An 18,346-nucleotide genomic window follows, 5' to 3' on the forward strand; every position below is an offset into this window, starting at 1 on the left:
GACCTGCACACACCTTGCCTGCTTGGTAATGACCTGTTTTACAAACTGTACCCTGACATTCAATATCGCACAGAAGGAACCTTCCTGGTGTTACCTGACAGCATAACCATCAAGCTGCAACACCACTACGAAGGCTCCTCCATGAGCATGAGCTCATACCAGTCTGAAGCACCAGAAATGGCTGACATCTACTGGGTACGCCTCCTCCCAGGAACGAGTGAAGGACAAGGACTGCTCCAACTGTTCTATCAGTGAAAGCCCTGGCTGACTGAGCTGCGTCCGTGTGTACCGCCACCCGACCTGCCACATGTATGATCACCAGTTAGACGACTCACACTAGGAGCCCTTTGACTCCTATATATGTTGGAACTCAAGGTGTGGCCGCTCATGTTGACCTATCCTTACAACAACTAGCATGGTATAAGATGGACACAATTGCTGTCCCACATTGTTCCCTTGCCCTCTGTCCCGCCTACGAAACCAAATACTTAGGTGGAACGATGAAACAGGGCGTAGCTGCCGCTGATTGAACCGACACGCAAATACCACATTTTCAATTGTTTCGGTTGTCTGTTAAACACATAGATATGGGCTGCAATTTGGACACTCCTGCTGTAGGCTACGAGGAGCTAGCAGCTACACAACAGCTGAGCTAAAACAACACATTTAAACATATCAAATAATTATAGTTGCTTATTACATACACAAAGTCGCCAAGACAGAAGTCTGATAGAAAGTATTCAGTAACAAACGTGTCCGCATCATTCAACTTTCTACAACGGGAACCATACTTAATGAATTATTGTGGCCACAATAATTCACTAGGTGTTGAAAAATATCAAATTACTATTGCAAAAGCATCCGCCATAAGGTTAGTATTTTTCTAATATTTATGTCAATATATATAAGCATATTTTGTGGCTTTCACCATATTGAATAATATGCATAAAATGTAGGGTCGATATCGCTAAGGGGTTCCCTACCCCAATGCCACCCTCCAGTGGTCCACAGAAAAAGGCTTTCATTGACCTCAAACATGACCTGTCCTCCGCTTCTGCTCTTGCTGTGCTTGACTATCAGTTGCCATTTTTCTTGGATGTTTCTGAAAGGGATAGTACTACTAACACAGTCCCTTTTTCAGGGACAGAGGGGGGAGGAGGTGAGGTTGGATCATGTCGAGTTTGAGCGCGTCAAGTTTTTGATTTCATTGATATGAGCAATCCGGTACAAGGGAAAAGGTACTTGCTGACTTGTGTTGACAATTACAGTTGTTGGCCGGAAGCAACCCCAACCTCAAAGGAGGATGCCAAATCAGTAATTAAATGGCTTGTGAATGACCCGATACCCCGACATGGTTTCCCCAAAAAGATTAGGTCAATCAACGGCACCCATTTTAAAAATACTCACTTAGCCTTGGTCGAAAAGGCTCTCGGACTAGAACACAGGTTATCATCCTCAGTCCCAAGGTAAGGTTGAAAGGATGGACCAGAACATCAAAACAAATTGGCTAAAATCTGTGCACAGACCAAATTTAATTGGATTGACATGTTTCCATTAGCATTAATGATCATTCGAATGTCCCTGAATAAAACTGTTTTTCCGCCCTTTGAATTTTTCACCCTATGAACTGCATAAAGGTCAGCCCTTCCCAGGACCAGCAGCTCCCTTGGAAGGAGGAATCAGCGTGAGACCAAAATGGTATTTTTACAAAATGCAGAATTTGTGTGCAAGTTCCTCTGTACAGATTCGAGGATGACAGCCCGCCACTCCAAATTCCCTTCCGCCCGCCGAGAGGGTCAGGGTCTAAGTCTGATCCCATACCTGTTCCCGATACCTGACTGGGAGGAACCTGGAGAGGAGAGAGAACACCTGTCCAGTGATGACAAGAACGACTAAGGTTGCCAGCCACGGGAAGGGGTGAAATAGCGCCCTTCTCCACCAAGGCAGCCAAAAGCCCAACGAGGTGTCGGCAGGCCACTGGCCTGAGGCACCACCGAGGGATCTACACGAGCACTAATCAATAATGGACTCATATGAAATTCAGTTTTTGTTCAAAATCAATCATATAACAACAATATTGGTAACTACATTCATTGCAAATGTCGGAGAAATAATTCTGCAACAGTTTACAGTCATAAGTGTATATTCATTTTAAAACAGATTTTTGTTTGATTGATCATTAATCAATCAATCAATGTTTATTTATATAGCCCTAAATCACAAGTGTCTCAAAGGGCTGCACAAGCCACAATGACATCCTCGGTACAGAGCCCACATACGGGCAAGGAAAACTCACCCCAGTGGGACGTCAATGTGAATGACTATGAGAAACCTTGGAGAGGACCGCATATGTGGGTAACCCCCCCTCTAGTGTGTATAATACATCTGTATAAGTACACACACACACACACACACATATATATATATATATATATATATATATATATATATATATATATATATATATATATATATATATATATATATATATATATATATATATACATCTAATGATGTTCAATGATGTGCATGATCAAGGTATTCTGTTATTCCATTTTACTATACAGTATATAACATACATCCATAAACATGGATGCATATGAAAAAGTGCAATATATTTATCTGTACAGTAACCAGTTTATTTATTTTATTATGCACCTTATTGCTTTTTTATCCTGCACTATCATGAGCTAATGTAACGAAGTCTAAGTCTAATCAGAGGTGAGGCCACTAATTGTGTTCTGTGATATGGCTTTGCTACAGGCTGAAGACAGCGATCGCTCAGTGAGGGTCATGGAGGAATTGTCACCCCGCAATAACAACATTGGGGTTTTTCGCCTCTATCTGCAGTAGAGATTTGTAAGGAAGTGGCCTAGGTCAGAAATCCATCCCGTATGGTCCAGGGTTCTAAAACCCTGGAAGGTTGTTATGTAGTGGAATTTCTGCCCTTTGTACCTCTTTTTCTATTTTGTTGTTTGTCAAAGTCTGGAGAGAGCGAGGTCGAAAAGCATTAAGGAGGACATGGCAGGGCGCGTCACCCTGACATTGTACAAGACATCTTGATTATTTGTTACGGCGAAGACATCCAAGAATGTTGATCCAAAAACAGCTGGCCCCTGTTGGAAGGACGCACAACCACCAGGGAAACATATAAATAACAAAGTTAGACCAAGTCTGGAAGCTCTTTCTTTTTTTCCCCCCTGCTCAAGGGCGCTTCATCCAACGTCTCCGGAGACACTGTCTGTTTGCATGGCAATTCAATCCAACCTTGTACCATTTGATTATGAGTAAATAAAACTCTTGTGATAAATTCTCTTTTGTTCCTGTTTAAGATTCGGACTTTCTACTACATTATTAAACTATCACTTCATGCTTGATGGAAAACCTCAACTTCAGTTTAGTTAAAGAGCTCTGGTTTCTTCTGTGAAGCAGGGGTTACGCCTTTTAGGGGCCTTTTTTTTAGCTTTAGCGGTGCTATACTATCAATGGCGTTGCGCAGGGCATCGTTAAAGTTGTTAGTGAGGTTATCATTAGAGCCCACATCATTTGGGAATGGTGCCATTACTGAAGGCAGTAGGCCAGGATGAGTTGTAGTTGTGGCAGTATTAATGTTGCGGCTGCTAAAGCAGTTATTATTATTAGCTTGTTGACAATAAGTCAGAACTTCAAATTGTATAAGTTAATGATCGGACAATACTTTAGTTTACTGGAGTACCATAACTTTGGAGGTGGTGACACCCCACACAGGGACTAGATCTATCGTATTACCGTTGCGATGCGAGGGTTAATTTATTATTTGTGTAAGACTACAGCTATCAATTACTGGAGCCCCACGCACGGAACGTCTGACAGGGTATTCATATGAATACTAAAATCTCACAATATAATTATATTATCTGCGTGCGTCACTAGATCAGCGACAAACTCTGAAAATTCACTGATAAAGTCTGAATAGGGCCCAGGGGGGCGGTAGATAACAGCCAGGTAGAGAGGTAGCGGTGTGACAGACCTCATAGTAAGCACCTCAAATGATTTATATTTATTAATTAGGTTAGGGGTAAGGTTAAGGTTTTCATTGGACATTAGTGTGACCCTTCTACCCCTTTTAAGGGGACGGGCAATATGTGCATTCATATAGTTAGGAGGAGATGCCTCGTTAAAAAGCGAGAAAAATTCATCTGGTTTTAGCCAGGTTTCACTGAGTCTAAGTAATAACGTTTAGGGAGACAATGATCTGATGTTTAAAAAGTCCATATTATAGGTAATGGACTGTTTTGATGAATTTTTGTTAATGTTATCCGTAGTACTGATATTAATAACGTTACATTTATTTTGTGTAGTGCGCCTTAAATAATTTTGATCACATCTAGGAATTGATATGGTGGGGATCTTGAGATTATTTGCTTGGTGCTGCGATAGATTTAACGTGTCATAATTTGCCACCCAAGTAGAATGCATGTGTGGAGAGGCGGGGCCGGCAAGCGAGCAGCGAGGCAGGGAACGCCGGAGCCTGGCCCAAGATGGCGGCGAGAAGGCGTGGCCGGCGAGCGAGCAGCAAGGCAGGGGACGCCACAGATGGCGACGAGGAGGCGGGGACGGTGAGCGAGCGGCGAGGTGGGGCGTGCCGGGAGCGACACCGCAATCGTGCCCAGGTGCACGGATCGCGCACCTGGGCACGATCATCCAATCCTCTCACACTGGTTAAAAGGGCGACAGCTGTGAATGTCGAGAGAAAGACTGGAAGGAGCAAAAGGAAAGCTGACGCGGAGCGAGAGAGGAGGAGAGCCAGAGACAAACGACGACGAGCGAAGAAGAGGAGCTGAAAAGCGACAGACTGTGAGGTTTTGTTTGAAAAAATAAAACAAACGTCAACTGCTCAAGATGTCTCCATTTGATGGTCCAGGGAACCCACAAGACTGCTTGAGTCCATCACATTTGGCGCCCAATGTGGGGCCATCGGAGGCGGGGGAGGACGATTTCCTGTGGGCCCTCGTGGGGGCCGCCAGCGTCTCGAAGAGTCCCGCAAACAATTGCAGCTCCTGCAGGTGCTAGCGGTCCAGGTGGGGTGTGGCGGCGAGTGGCCCCCCAAGGAAGTGGTGGAAGAAGAAGAAGCACAGGAGGGAAACCACTCATGTGCTCAAGAAGAAGAACAAGACAAAGGAAAAGAAGATGTTGAAGAAAAAGAAGATGTTGAAGAAAAAGAAGAAGTTGAAGAAAAAGAAGAAGAAGTTGAAGAAAAAGAAAAAGTTGAAGAAAAAGACCAAGGCGGCGGCAAAGGAAAAAACAAAGAAAAAGACCAAAAAGACACAGAAAAGGAGAAGACCGGGGCCACAGGGGGACCTGGCCATCCTCACTTCCCGCTCCCTCGGAAAAGGGGGGGGGGGGGGGGGAGTACGCGCAGCCGGTCGGAATCCCGGCTTGCGTTTGGCGATGGAGGACTGTGGAGAGGCGGGGCCGGCGAGTGAGCAGCGAGGCAGGGAACGCCGGAGCCTAGCCCAAGATGGCGGCGAGGAGGCGTGGCCGGCGAGCGAGCAGCAAGGCAGGGCACGCCAGAGCCCGGCCCAAGATGGCGACGAGGAGGCGGGGACGGTGAGCGAGCGGCGAGGTGGGGCGTGCCGGGAGCGACGCCGCAATCGTGCCCAGGTGCACGGATCGCGCACCTGGGCACGATCATCCAATCCTCTCACACTGGTTAAAAGGGCGACAGCTGTGAACGTCGCGAGAAAGACTGGAAGGAGCAAAAGGAAAGCTGACGCGGAGCGAGAGAGGAGAGCCAGAGACAAACGACGATGAGCGAAGAAGAGGAGCTGAAAAGCGACTGAGACTGTGAGGTTTTGTTTGAAAAAATAAAACAAACGTCAACTGCTCAAGATGTCTCTATTTGATGGTCCAGGGAACCCACAAGACGGCTTGAGTCCATCACAGCATGTTATCCTCTGGCACAGTCACTACAGAAAAAACATTATGTGAGTTGTGTATTATTCTATGAGAAATACTATGTGTGGAGGAATTTTCCAGCCTGGAGCTGGTTAGTTCTATCTTAACTGACTCCTCACCTGGTTTAACAGACACTGTAATTGCCTGTGTCCGAGCTTGCTCTAGTGTTGTTAGTCAAATAACCAGTAATCTATATTTCTGGAGAGAGTGGTGGCGTCTTCCTGGTTAGGGTGGAGGCCGTCCCTCCTTAGCAAGCCTGGTTTGCCCCACAAAGCAAAGAGGGTCAATTATCAATGAACGCTAGTTCTTGTTCTATACAAAAACTAGACAGCCACTTGTTGAGCGAGACTAATCTGATATACCTCTCACCATTGCCTCCTGCAGACAGGGGGTCAGAGACAAGAACTCGACCTCTTTCTAGCGAGATTTCAAATCCTAGCTACGTTCCTCTTTCAATCAATCAATCAATGTTTACTTATATAGCCCTAAATCATGAGTGTCTCAAAGGGCTGCACAAGCCACAATGACATCCTCGGCTCAGATCCCACAACAGGGCAAGAAAAAAACTCAACCCAATGGGATGACAATGAGAAACCTTTGTAATCTCTGACTGTCTCATCCTAGTGTCATTGGAGCCGACATGTACAACTATGTTCGCGTAGCTAGTGGTGCTAATCGATTACTATGTTCGCGTAGCTAGTGGTGCTAATCGATTAGCCTGTCATATTTGTTTAATAGGCCTGTTGCGAGTCAGCTCCCTAAGACTAGCTTCAATGTCAGGTGCTCTGGCCCTGTGGATACACGTACTTATGGCTGGTTTACTAAGCTGTATGTTCCGGGTGATGGAGTCCCCTATGACTAAAGTGTGGTGCCCGGTAGACTGGGGTGTAGGACTAGCTAAAGTGCTAAATCTATTATGCGTCTCAACCGGTTCACTGTGGCTTATAGGCCGCTTAGGGCTGCTACAAGGTGGGCAAGTCAGCTCGCTACAGCTAATGCAAGCAAATGGGTCCGCAGCGTCTAAAGTTACGAAATTACTCTGGTCTAACTGGCGGGTAGGGCCAACCTATCCAGGAGAACGTTGCACGAAGAGCAGGGAGCCATACTCACGTTGTTTCTTTCATCGAGCCGAGTTCTTGCTTTCTTCTGAGAAGTGGCCGCAGCGTGAGGGAGCAGATGCCTTCGGAGCACAGTTGCTTTCGACCACGACAAGCTTAGCTTCGTTAGCTTAGCAGCGAGCTAGGTTGTTTTTTTTCTCACCGAGTCGAGTTCTTGCTGTCTGCGGAGCAATAGGCGAAGAGTAGCAGACGCCTTCGGAGCGTAGTTGCCTTGAGCCACGACTAGCTTAGCTTCGTTAGCTTAACAGCTAGCTCGGTGAGAGAGGGGCGGTGAGACATTGTTCCCTTGATACAAGATGCTAATAATTTTATGATTTTCATAAATATTTTATGCATTTAAAATCTTTATACCGTATTTTTCGGAGTATAAGTCGCTCCGGAGTATAAGTCGCACCGGCCGAAAATGCATAATAAAGAAGGAAAAAAACATATATAAGTCGCACTGGAGTATAAGTTGCATTTTTTGTGGAAATGTACTTGATAAAAGCCAACACCAAGAATAGACATTTGAAAGGCAATTTAAAATAAATAAAGAATAGTGAACAACAGGCTGAATAAGTGTACGTTATATGAGGCATAAATAACCAACTGGGAACGTGCCTGGTATGTTAATGTAACATATTATGGTAAGAGTCATTCAAATAACTATAACATATAGAACATGCTATACGTTTACCAAACAATCTGTCACTCCTAATCGCTAAATCCCATGAAATCTTATACGTCTAGTCTCTTACGCAGGGGCCCCCAAACTTTTTGAAAATTTGGCCGGGGGCCAGGCTGTGTATATATATATATATATATATATATATATATATATATATATATATATATATATATATATATATATATATGTAAATATACTGTCATTTAACATCAATGTTGATGTTCAACATAACATTGTCACGTTATCGATTGGAAAATTTATTTTTAGACAATATGATTTGCCTGAGCGGCTAGGAGACACCGAGAGTAACAAGCGGTAGAAAATGGATTAGAAAGGAAAGATTAAAAAAAAAAAAATTAACTTGGGACTTCCTGTGAGGGCTGGAATCCGGCCCGCGGGCCGTAGTTTGGGGACCCCTGCTCTTACGTGAATGAGCTAAATAATATTATTTGATATTTTACGGTAATGTGTTAATAATTTCACACATAAGTCGCTCCTGAGTATAAGTCTAAAGTATGAAAAAAAAACGGCGTCTTATAGTCCGAAAAATACAGTAAGCACTTTACTTTAAATTTACTGTAGTATGTATTTAGAAATATAGATATTTGTGTATTAAGGCTGGAAAAATTAACACAAATGTTTGCACACCATTAACTAGTCTGTTAGCATCATGGTCTGCTTAATTAATTAGGGGCCCCCGATTTTGGCGGCGGAATGCAATGATCGGTGTTTATAGCTGTCAATCATAAACAGCTCATCCTAGTGTAGCGATTAACTCTCTCTCTCGGCTGTGATGTATTTTCCTTTCCGTCCGTGTGGGGCTCGAAACCAAAACGCGCATGTGAGAGACCAGCGTACTACTAATGAGCTAAAACAGTACTCCAGATCGCCAACACTTTATTCAAGTTGACTGGCTTTAAATACTCGCATAGACGTGCATGCGCCCATCAGTCCATCTTAGATGAGCTCGGGCCCAGCGAAGCCGGCGGTGTTTCTGGGTGTTGTTGATAAATGGCTTTCGCTTTGCATAGTAGAGTTTTAACTTGCACTTGCAGATGTAGCGACGAACTGTAGTTACTGACAGTGGTTTTCTGAAGTATTCCTGAGCCCATGTGGTGATGTCCTTTACACACTGATGTCGGTTTTTGATGCAGTACCGCTTGAGGGATCGAAGGTCACGAGCATTCAATGTTACGTGCAGCGATTTCTCCAGATTCTCTGAACCTTTTGATGATATTACGGTGCACAGATGGTGAAATCCCTAAATTCCTTGCAATAGCTCGTTGAGAAATGTTCTTAAACTGTTCGACAATTTGCTCACGCATTTGTTCACAAAGTGGTGTCCCTCGCCCCATCCTTGTTTGTGAATGACTGAGCATTTCCAATCATGTTACCCACCAGTTCCCAATTAGCCTCTTCACCAGTGGGATGTTCCAAATAAGTGTTTGATGAGCATTCCTCGACTTTGTCAGTCTTTTTTGCCACTTGTGCCAGGTTTTTTGAAACATGTTGCAGGCATCAAATGCCAAATGAGCTAATATTTGCAAAAAATAACAAAGTTTCTCAGTTCGAATGTTAAATATCTTGTCTTTGCAGTCTATTCAATTGAATATAGGTTGGAAAGGATTAGCAAATCATTGTATTCTGTTTGTATTTATGATTTACACAACGTGCCAACTTCACTGGTTTTGGGTTTTGTACTTCTTTTAATATTTAGCAAAATAATAAGTGAGCCTGTGCAAAATAAAACAATCCCACAAAGTGATATTATCAAAATAGATTTTATTCTAGACCTTGAGATCCGACTGATATTCCAACAGTCAGACTGCAACAACGTGAGTGAGAGTAAAACGCAAGTGACATCACATGATAAAGAAAAACAAAAAGATTTGCAAACTTGTATTTACATTTTCTGTGAAACATCAATCATCATCCAGATTTGATCTTTTAGTGTGTTTTTTTTTTGTTTTGTTCATTTTGAGTACGTATAGCTACAAATCAATCTGAATTACAAAAGTTTTGGAGGAATACAAAACCTTCAAGGGCTGTCAGCACAGCAAAGATAGAAGAATCCACATTTCGGTAGGAACAATAAGGAAAAAGGGGGGGGGGGGTGAAAGACAAAGCTAACACTTGGATGTTGTGTGAAATAAAAGTGGAAAAATACCATAATTCACAGTCATGGACCTCTTTTTTAAAATTTTCTAGTAAGTACAGTTCAGTCACCTTCAAAGCAAACTTGAAAATAGTATAAAAGTTTGAAAAGCAGTAACATTCTGATTAAACTTTGCACTGGAGATGAAAACTTGGAATGCAGATGTTGGCGACAGGAGTCAAACGAAATGTGATTAGAATATAACCGGAACACTTTTTTTTTTTTTTTAATTAGGAGTGTTTTTTTTTTTAAACATTAGATGTGTTAGCTTGAAGAAAACACACCTCCCTGTGTCTCCATTTCACTGTAAAGTGCAAGAAATCAAAACCCTTTCTAAGGGCAGCGATTTTTCAATGACTGATGGCATTTTATTTTGGGAAAAAGAAACAAAACATTCTTCCTGGTCACGCGTGGTGTTTCTGGTCAAAATGGACTCTACGCGTCAAGCAAGCAGGAAACAGAAAAGAGAGCGTGTGGTCAAACCACAATGAAATAGAAAAGTTTACTGTGGTTTCAGTCAAATACAAAGTTAGGACAAAATGGGATATAAAGGAAAGGACAGCCCGTCCTGCATGAATGTGAAAGTGAAACAAGCCCTGATGTTTCTTCATTAAACATGAGCTTCAGTCTGATTATCACTCAGCATTACTTTGAGCTGGGACTTGATGAGTCCGGAAAAGGATGTTAAATAATATGTCAAAAGCCTTAAGCCACATCCTTCCGCCCTCGTCTCAAGCCACAGCGCCACAGTCCTTCACTACGACACACACAGGTCACCTGACGTTAGCGTCTCACTCGTACGATTCTGCAAACACATAAAATCTCCTCAAGCCTTTTTTTTTTTTTTTAACTCCACTTTAGGATTGTTACGGAGCCCCTAAAGGGACATGTGGGAAATTTGTATTTTTAGAATTTAAAAAAAATTTTTTTAGACTTGTATCTCGTGCGCACGAGAAACTTTTTATAAAGTTATAAAAAATAAATAAATAAAAATATTATTTTATTAATTTTTTAGACATGTATCTCGTGCGCACAAGATACTTGTTTTAAAAAAAAAAATATATAATTTTTTTTTTTTTAGACATGTATCTCGTGCGCACGAGAAACTTTTGATAAAGTTATAAAAAAATATATATATATTTTTTATACTTGTATCTCGTGCGCAAGAGAGTTTCTCGTGCGCACGAGATACATGTCTAAAAAAAAAATTATAATTTATTTTTTAGACATGTATCTCATGCGCATGAGAAAGTTTCTCCTGCGCACGAGATACAAGTCTAAAAATAAATATATATATATTTTTTTATAACTTTATAAAAAGTTTCTCGTGCGCACGAGATAGTTTTTCGTGCGCACGAGATACATGTCTAAAAAAAAATTATAATTTTTTTTTTTTTAGACATGTTTTTAGAGATACATGTCTAAAAAAAATTAATAATAATTATAATTTTTTTTTTTAGACATGTATCCCGTGCGCACGAGAAACTTTTGATAGTTATAAAAAAATATATATATATTTATTTTTTATACTTGTACAAGTATAAAAAATAAATATATATATATATTTATTTTTTATACTTGTACAAGTATAAAAAATAAATATATATATATTTTTTTATAACTATCAAAAGTTTCTCGTGCGCACGAGATACATGTCTAAAAAAATAAAAAATTATAAAATTTTTTTTTAGACATGTATCCCGTGCGCACGAGAAAGTTTCTCGTGCACACGAGATACAAGTATAAAAAATAAAATATATATATGTTTTTTTATAACTTTATCAAAAGTTTCTCGTGCGCACTAGATACATGTCTAAAAAAATAAAATAAAATAAAACATTATAATTAATTTTTTTTAGACATGTATCTCGCGCGCAAGAGAAAGTTTCTCGTGCGCACGAGATACAAGTCTAAAAAATAAAAAATATATATGTATTTTTTTATAACTTTATAAAAAGTTTCTCGTGTGCACGAGATACATGTCTAAAAAAAAAAAAAAAATGTTTTAAATTATACCAAAAAAAAATTCCCCCATGTCCCTTCAGGGGCTCCGTAGTTAAGACCTGAAATTGTATTTATTTTTTTCCAGGGCAAAAGATGCAAACAACACATTTCATCTTTTGATTCATCTGTTTATATTCAGTTTACAAGGGCAGAAAAAAAAAAAAAAAATTGCAACATGTCTAAAAAAAAACAAAAAACCGTTGTACCTTGTAAGCTGTACATCTGCATGTTTGAACGTCCGTGTCCCTCCCAGCACACAATATAAAACTTACAGTGAAATCCAATTGCAAAACAATGTCCACAGGACACCAAATGCTGACATATGCAATATGCACACACCAACAGAGAACCAAAAAAACTTTAGAATTCTGGTACAAAGGATAAAAAGAGGAGCACGAGAGGAATTCTGCTGTTTTGGTTTGCATGTGACAAAACAGAAAGTCTCTCACCCGGGTGCCAGACAAGCGGCCGTTGGTGGAACAGGTGGTCCGTGGATGAGTGTTTGAAGGTGTGGGCGGGGGCGGCGCTCGGTCATGGCGGACCATGGCGTGTGGCGGGACTACAGCAGTGTGATGGACAGGCAGGGACAGTCAGTCATTTTGGCTATGTACACATTCGTAGTCGGTCCATGGCTCCCCCGTGCGACTGTCATTTCCTCAGGTCTAATACGCAAACCTGCACACAAACGAGGAGACGTTTCAGAAACAGGAAGTTGCGGTTGACCTCGTCCTGGCAGTTAGGAACACCGCAAACACGGTTGCCTTCGAGCCAGCTCTGCACTGCAAAAAGTCAGTGCCAATAAAACAATAACATTTGGCTTGTCAAGACTTTCCAAAACAAGTAAAATTAGCTAACCTCAATGAACCCAAAAATAGCTTAAAATAAGTATATTCTCACTAATAACAAGTGCAGAGACCTTTTTGCTCAATATGTTGAAAAATATTCTTAAATGAAGTAAATGCTAGTGCCATTATCTTGACATAATGATATGCGCTCGGCATTACATTTCTTGAAACCAGCAAACTTATACTAAAAACTGATTTATTGTTCTTAATGGAAAGGCAACAAGGCAAGCGCTTGTTACTCTTGGGGTCTCCTAGCCGCTCAGGCATATCATATGGTCTAAAAATGCATTTTTCCATCGACAACATGACATCATTGCGCCAAGTGCATGCTCTTTCAGTCAATTAGTGTGCATATATACAGCCCGGCCCCCGGCCAAAATTTTTTTAATTGTAATTTTGAGGAATTTATCTGAATGTGCATGAACTATTTCTGTTCAAAATTGTGTGAAATGTCAAATGTTTAAATATTAACTGTCCGTTTACTGAGTACCCATTTTCTATTGTTTCATTGAAAATAAAAGAGCAAAGTCAATTTGGCTGTCATCTGTTTTAATTATGAGACACAATTGTGTCAAAGTCATGATTTTTTTTTCATGCTTGAAATAAGAAATGATTACTTTCAAAAAAGTAGTTTTATACTTGTGAGTGTTGATGACACAGCTTTGCATCAGTTGATATTCTAGTTTCAAGCATGTTTTACTCAATATAGGTCATCAAATCTCAGCAACAAGCTGTAATATCTTACTGAGATCATTTACGACCAAAACCCTTAAAACAAGTAAAACACTAACATAAAATCTGCTTAGTGAGAAGAATTATCTTATTAGACAGAAAATAAGCAAATATCACCCTTATTTGAGATATTTCATCTTACTTAGATTTCAGTTTTTGCAGTGTGGTTTAGACCGGTCGTTCAACTGCTCACATTTTCTGTCAATAAATAAATAAATAAAATAATCTTGTGCTTTTATTCTGAAGTTTTGTTTTTTTAATCCAGTGGAGTGTCGTCTTCTTAACCTTTGAGTCGACTTAATTCAACACAGGTTAAAGCGAGGAAACTCCAAAAAAGTGTCATGTATTTTTTATTTTATTTTTCACTTTCAACGCTTTAATTCTTCAACATCTTCAGACCTATTCATAGATATAAAGTTTTTATATACAAAACCCAAAACCAGTGAAGATGGCATGTTGTGTAAATGGTAAATAAAAACAGAATACAATGCAATTGCAAATCTTTTTCAACTTATATTCAATTGAATAGACTGCAAAAACAAGATATTTCATGTTCCAACTGAGAAACTACATTTTTTTTGCAAATAATCTTCAACTTAGAATTTAATGGCAGCAACACATTGCAAAAAAGTTGGCACAGGGGCATTTTTACCACTGTGTTACATGGCCTTTCCTTTTAACAACACTCAGTAAACGTTTGGGAACTGAGGAGACTAATTTTTGAAGTACAATTATTTCCCATTCTTGCTTAATGTACAGCTTAAGTTGTTCAACAGTCCGGGGGTCGCCGTTGTGGTATTTTAGGCTTCATAATGCGCCACACATTCTCAATGGGAGACAGGTCTGGACTACAGGCAGGCCAGTCTAGTACCCGCACTCTTTTACTAACACGTGCAGAATGTGGCTTGGCATTGTTTTGCTGAAATAAGCAGGGGCGTCCATGATAACGTTGCTTGGATGGCAACATATGTTGCTCCAAAACCTGTATGTACCTTTCAGCATTAATGGTGCCTTCACAGATGTGTAAATTGGCTTTTGAAGTTGCTGGCTTTTAAACTTTGCGCCTAGAACAATCCGGATGGTTCTTTTCTTCTTTTCTCCGGAGGACACAACATCCACAGTTTCCAAAAACAATTTGAAATGTGGACTCGTCAGACCACAGAACACTTTTCCACTTTGTATCAGTCCATCTTAGATGAGCTCAGGCCCAGCGAAGTCGACGGCGTTTCTGGGTGTGGTTGATAAATGGCTTTCGCTTTGCATAGTAGAGTTTTAACTTGCACTTACAGATGTACTGACAAACTGTAGTTACCGTATTTTTCGGACTATAAATCGCTCCGGAGTATAAGTCGCACCGGCCGAAAATGCATAATAAAGAATGGAAAAAACATATATAAGTCACACTGGAGTGTATAAGTCGCATTTTTTGGGGGAAATTGATTTGATAAAACCCAACCCCAACAATAGACATTTGAAAGGCAATTTAAAATAAATAAAGAATAGTGAACAACAGGCTGAATAAGTGTACGTTATATGAGGCATAAATAACCAAATGAGAACGTGCCTGGTATGTTAACGTAACATACAAACCCCGTTTCCATATGAGTTGGGAAATTGTGTTAGATGTAAATATAAACGGAATACAATGATTTGCAAATCATTTTCAACCCATATTCTGTTGAATATGCTACAAAGACAACATATTTGATGTTCAAACTGATAAACTTTTTTTGTTGTTGCAAATAATCATTAACTTTAGAATTTGATGCCAGCAACACGTGAAAGAAGTTGGGAAAGGTGGCAATAAATACTGATAAAGTTGAGGAATGCTCATCAAACACTTATTTGGAACATCCCACAGGCAAATTGGGAACAGGTGGGTGCCATGATTGGGTATAAAAGTAGATTCCATGAAATGCTCAGTCATTCACAAACAAGGATGGGGCGAGGGTCACCACTTTGTCAACAAATGCCTGAGCAAATTGTTGAACAGTTTAAGAAAAACCTTTCTCAACCAGCTATTGCAAGGAATTTAGGGATTTCACCATCTACGCTCCGTAATATCATCAAAGGGTTCAGAGAATCTGGAGAAATCACTGCACGTAAGCAGCTAAGCCCGTGACCTTCCATCCCTCAGGCTGTACTGCATCAACAAGCGACATCAGTGTGTAAAGGATATCACCACATGGGCTCAGGAACACGTCAGAAACCCACTGTCAGTAACTACAGTTGGTCGCTACATCTGTAAGTGCAAGTTAAAACTCTCCTATGCAAGGCGAAAACCGTTTATCAACAACACCCAGAAACGCCGTCGGCTTCGCTGGGCCTGAGCTCATCTAAGATGGACTGATGCAAAGTGGAAAAGTGTTCTGTGGTCTGACGAGTCCACATTTCAAATTGTTTTTGGAAACTGTGGACGTCGTGTCCTCCGGACCAAAGAGGAAAAGAACCATCCGGATTGTTATAGGCGCAAAGTGTAAAAACCAGCATGTGTGATGGTATGGGGGTGCATTAGTGCCCAAGACATGGGTAACTTACACATCTGTGAAGGCGCCATTAATGCTGAAAGGTACATACAGGTTTTGGAGCAACATATGTTGCCATCCAAGCAACGTTACCATGGACGCCCCTGCTTATTTCAGCAAGACAATGCCAAGCCACGTGTTACATCAACGTGGCTTCATAGTAAAAGAGTGCGGGTACTAGACTGGCCTGCCTGTAGTCCAGACCTGTCTCCCATTTAAAAAGTATGGCGCATTATGAAGCCTAAAATAGCACAACGGAGACCCCCGGACTGTTGAACAACTTAAGCAGTACATCAAGCAAGAATGGGAAAGAATTCCACCTGAGAAGCTTCAAAAATGGTCTCCTCAGTTCCCAAACGTTTACTGAGTGTTGTTAAAAGGAAAGGCCATGTAACACAGCGGTGAACATGCCCTTTCCCAACTTCTTTGTCACCGTGTTGCAGACATGAAATTCTAAGTTAATTATTATTTGCAAAAAAAAATAAAGTTTATGAGTTTGAACATCAAATATGTTGTCTTTGTAGTGCATTCAACTGAATGAAAAGGATTTGCAAATCATTGTATTCCGTTTATATTTACATGTAACACAATTTCCCAACTCATATGGAAACGGGGTTTGTATTATGGTAAGAGTCGTTCAAATAACTATAACATATAGAACATGCTATACGTTTACCAAACAATCTGTCACTCCTAATCGCTAAATCCCATGAAATCTTATACGTCTAGTCTCTTACATGAATGAGCTAAATATTATTATTTGATATTTTACGGTAATGTGTTAATAATTTCACACATAAGTCACTCCTGAGTAAAAGTCGCACCCCCGGTCAAACTATGAAAAAAACTGCTACTTATAGTCCGAAGAATACGGTACTGACAGTGGCTTTCTGAAGTGTTCCTGAGCCCAGGTGGTGATATCCTTTACACACTGATGTCGGTTTTTGATGCAGTACCGCCTGAGGGATCGAAGGTCCGTAATATCATCACTTACGTGCAGTGATTTCTCCAGATTCTCTGAACCTTTTGATATTACGGACCGTAGATGGTGAAATCCCTAAATTCCTTGCAATAGCTCGTTAAGAAATGTTCGACAGTTCGTCCCTGTCCGGCCCGCGTGAGGCCAATCATAAATTACAAAATACATTTTAAAAAGTATCTATGTCGAGTGTGCAATACAACGGTGCTGCTTTTGTTTTGAAAAGCGTTATTTGTATTACATATTATTATTATTACTTCCCTGTGGACGTATGCGCGTGCGTGATTGTGAGTGAATGGGAACAGTGGCAATCACGAATTACAAAATACATTAAAAAAAACATCTATGTGGTGCGTGCAATACAGCTGTGCTGCTTTTATTTTGAAAATTGTTATTTATGGACGTATGTCCGTGTGTAACCTGTGAGTGAAGGAGATGTCAGCTCACGCTAAAAAAAGAAAAGTTGATGACGAATGGCGTGTTTTCAACAAGACATGGACTGCCAAGTATTTCTTTACAGAAATTAAAGGTAAAGCCGTGTGCTTAATTTGTGGTAGAAAGGTTGCTGTGTTTAAAGAATATAATTTGAATCGCCACTACACGACGAAGCACGAGGAAAAATACCTGAATCACCTAGTGAAATCATGCTCAAAAGTGCACTAATAGCTTGTTTTAAAATGCCTCTGACAATCTTGCACTTTCTGTTTTGGAAATGACATGAATGTTTGTGCCACTGCTCAATAACTGTTTAATACACTTTTGGTAAATTGACTTAGTTGTGATTTCCCTCTCTGCATGAAAGTTTAAAATGAGCATGTATTAACACAGTATGAAGAAGAATGTTTTAATGTAGACACATAGAATCATCATACTGCTGTGATTATATGCATCAAGTGTTCATTGAAGGCTAAGGCAAAATATTGCGATATACATCGTGTATCGTGACATGGCCTAAAAATATTGAGATATTAATAAAAGGCCATATCGCCCAGCCCTACTTAGAGGTCAGTAGGCACAACCCGATTTAATACGTACATTAGGCGCACCGGGTTATAAATCGCACTGCCGATTTTTGAGAAAATGAAAGGATTTTCAGTGTGCCTTATAGTCCAAAAAAGATGGTATCTCAAAGTAGCTGCTCGTGCAAACATGTGTGCTCACTTCTCTCTACTGAAGTGTTGACAGGGGAGGCAGCAGTCAGGCAGAGTTACTTACAGATCCATCGGATGCGCTTGCTCCTACTTTATCCCCAGTGGCGTTCCAGCACACCTCAAAGATCCCGCCTGTCCCTCGGTAGCTGTGGACTAAAGCACCAGTCTGACAAATAAACACACACACACACAAACGTTAGTCGTGATATCACCTGCATTGTTTTCTGTGTGGT

At 40.6% G+C, this 18,346-nt stretch overlaps 1 protein-coding gene across 6 annotated transcripts in view; it reads right to left on the bottom strand.

Annotated features, from left to right (window-relative positions):
- Positions 1-10,360: 10,360 nt before the first annotated feature.
- LOC133664641 (F-box-like/WD repeat-containing protein TBL1XR1) overlaps positions 10,361-18,346 on the bottom strand; it is a 104,447-nt gene continuing 96,461 nt past the window's right edge. For 2 of the 6 annotated variants that reach the window (XM_062069448.1, XM_062069449.1), the window contains exons 15-16: positions 18,178-18,279; positions 11,890-12,556 (exon numbers count right to left, since the gene is read on the bottom strand). In XM_062069448.1, the coding sequence (XP_061925432.1) occupies positions 12,530-12,556; positions 18,178-18,279 (129 nt within the window). In that variant the 3' untranslated portion in view covers positions 11,890-12,529. Of the gene's footprint in view, positions 10,683-11,889; positions 12,557-18,177; positions 18,280-18,346 lie in introns of those variants that run through there. The other 4 variants (XM_062069447.1, XM_062069446.1, XR_009828604.1 and 1 more) reach the window with 3 other exon arrangements.

This window comes from Entelurus aequoreus, linkage group LG14 (genome assembly GCF_033978785.1).
Source record: "Entelurus aequoreus isolate RoL-2023_Sb linkage group LG14, RoL_Eaeq_v1.1, whole genome shotgun sequence".
NCBI lineage: Eukaryota > Metazoa > Chordata > Actinopteri > Syngnathiformes > Syngnathidae > Entelurus > Entelurus aequoreus.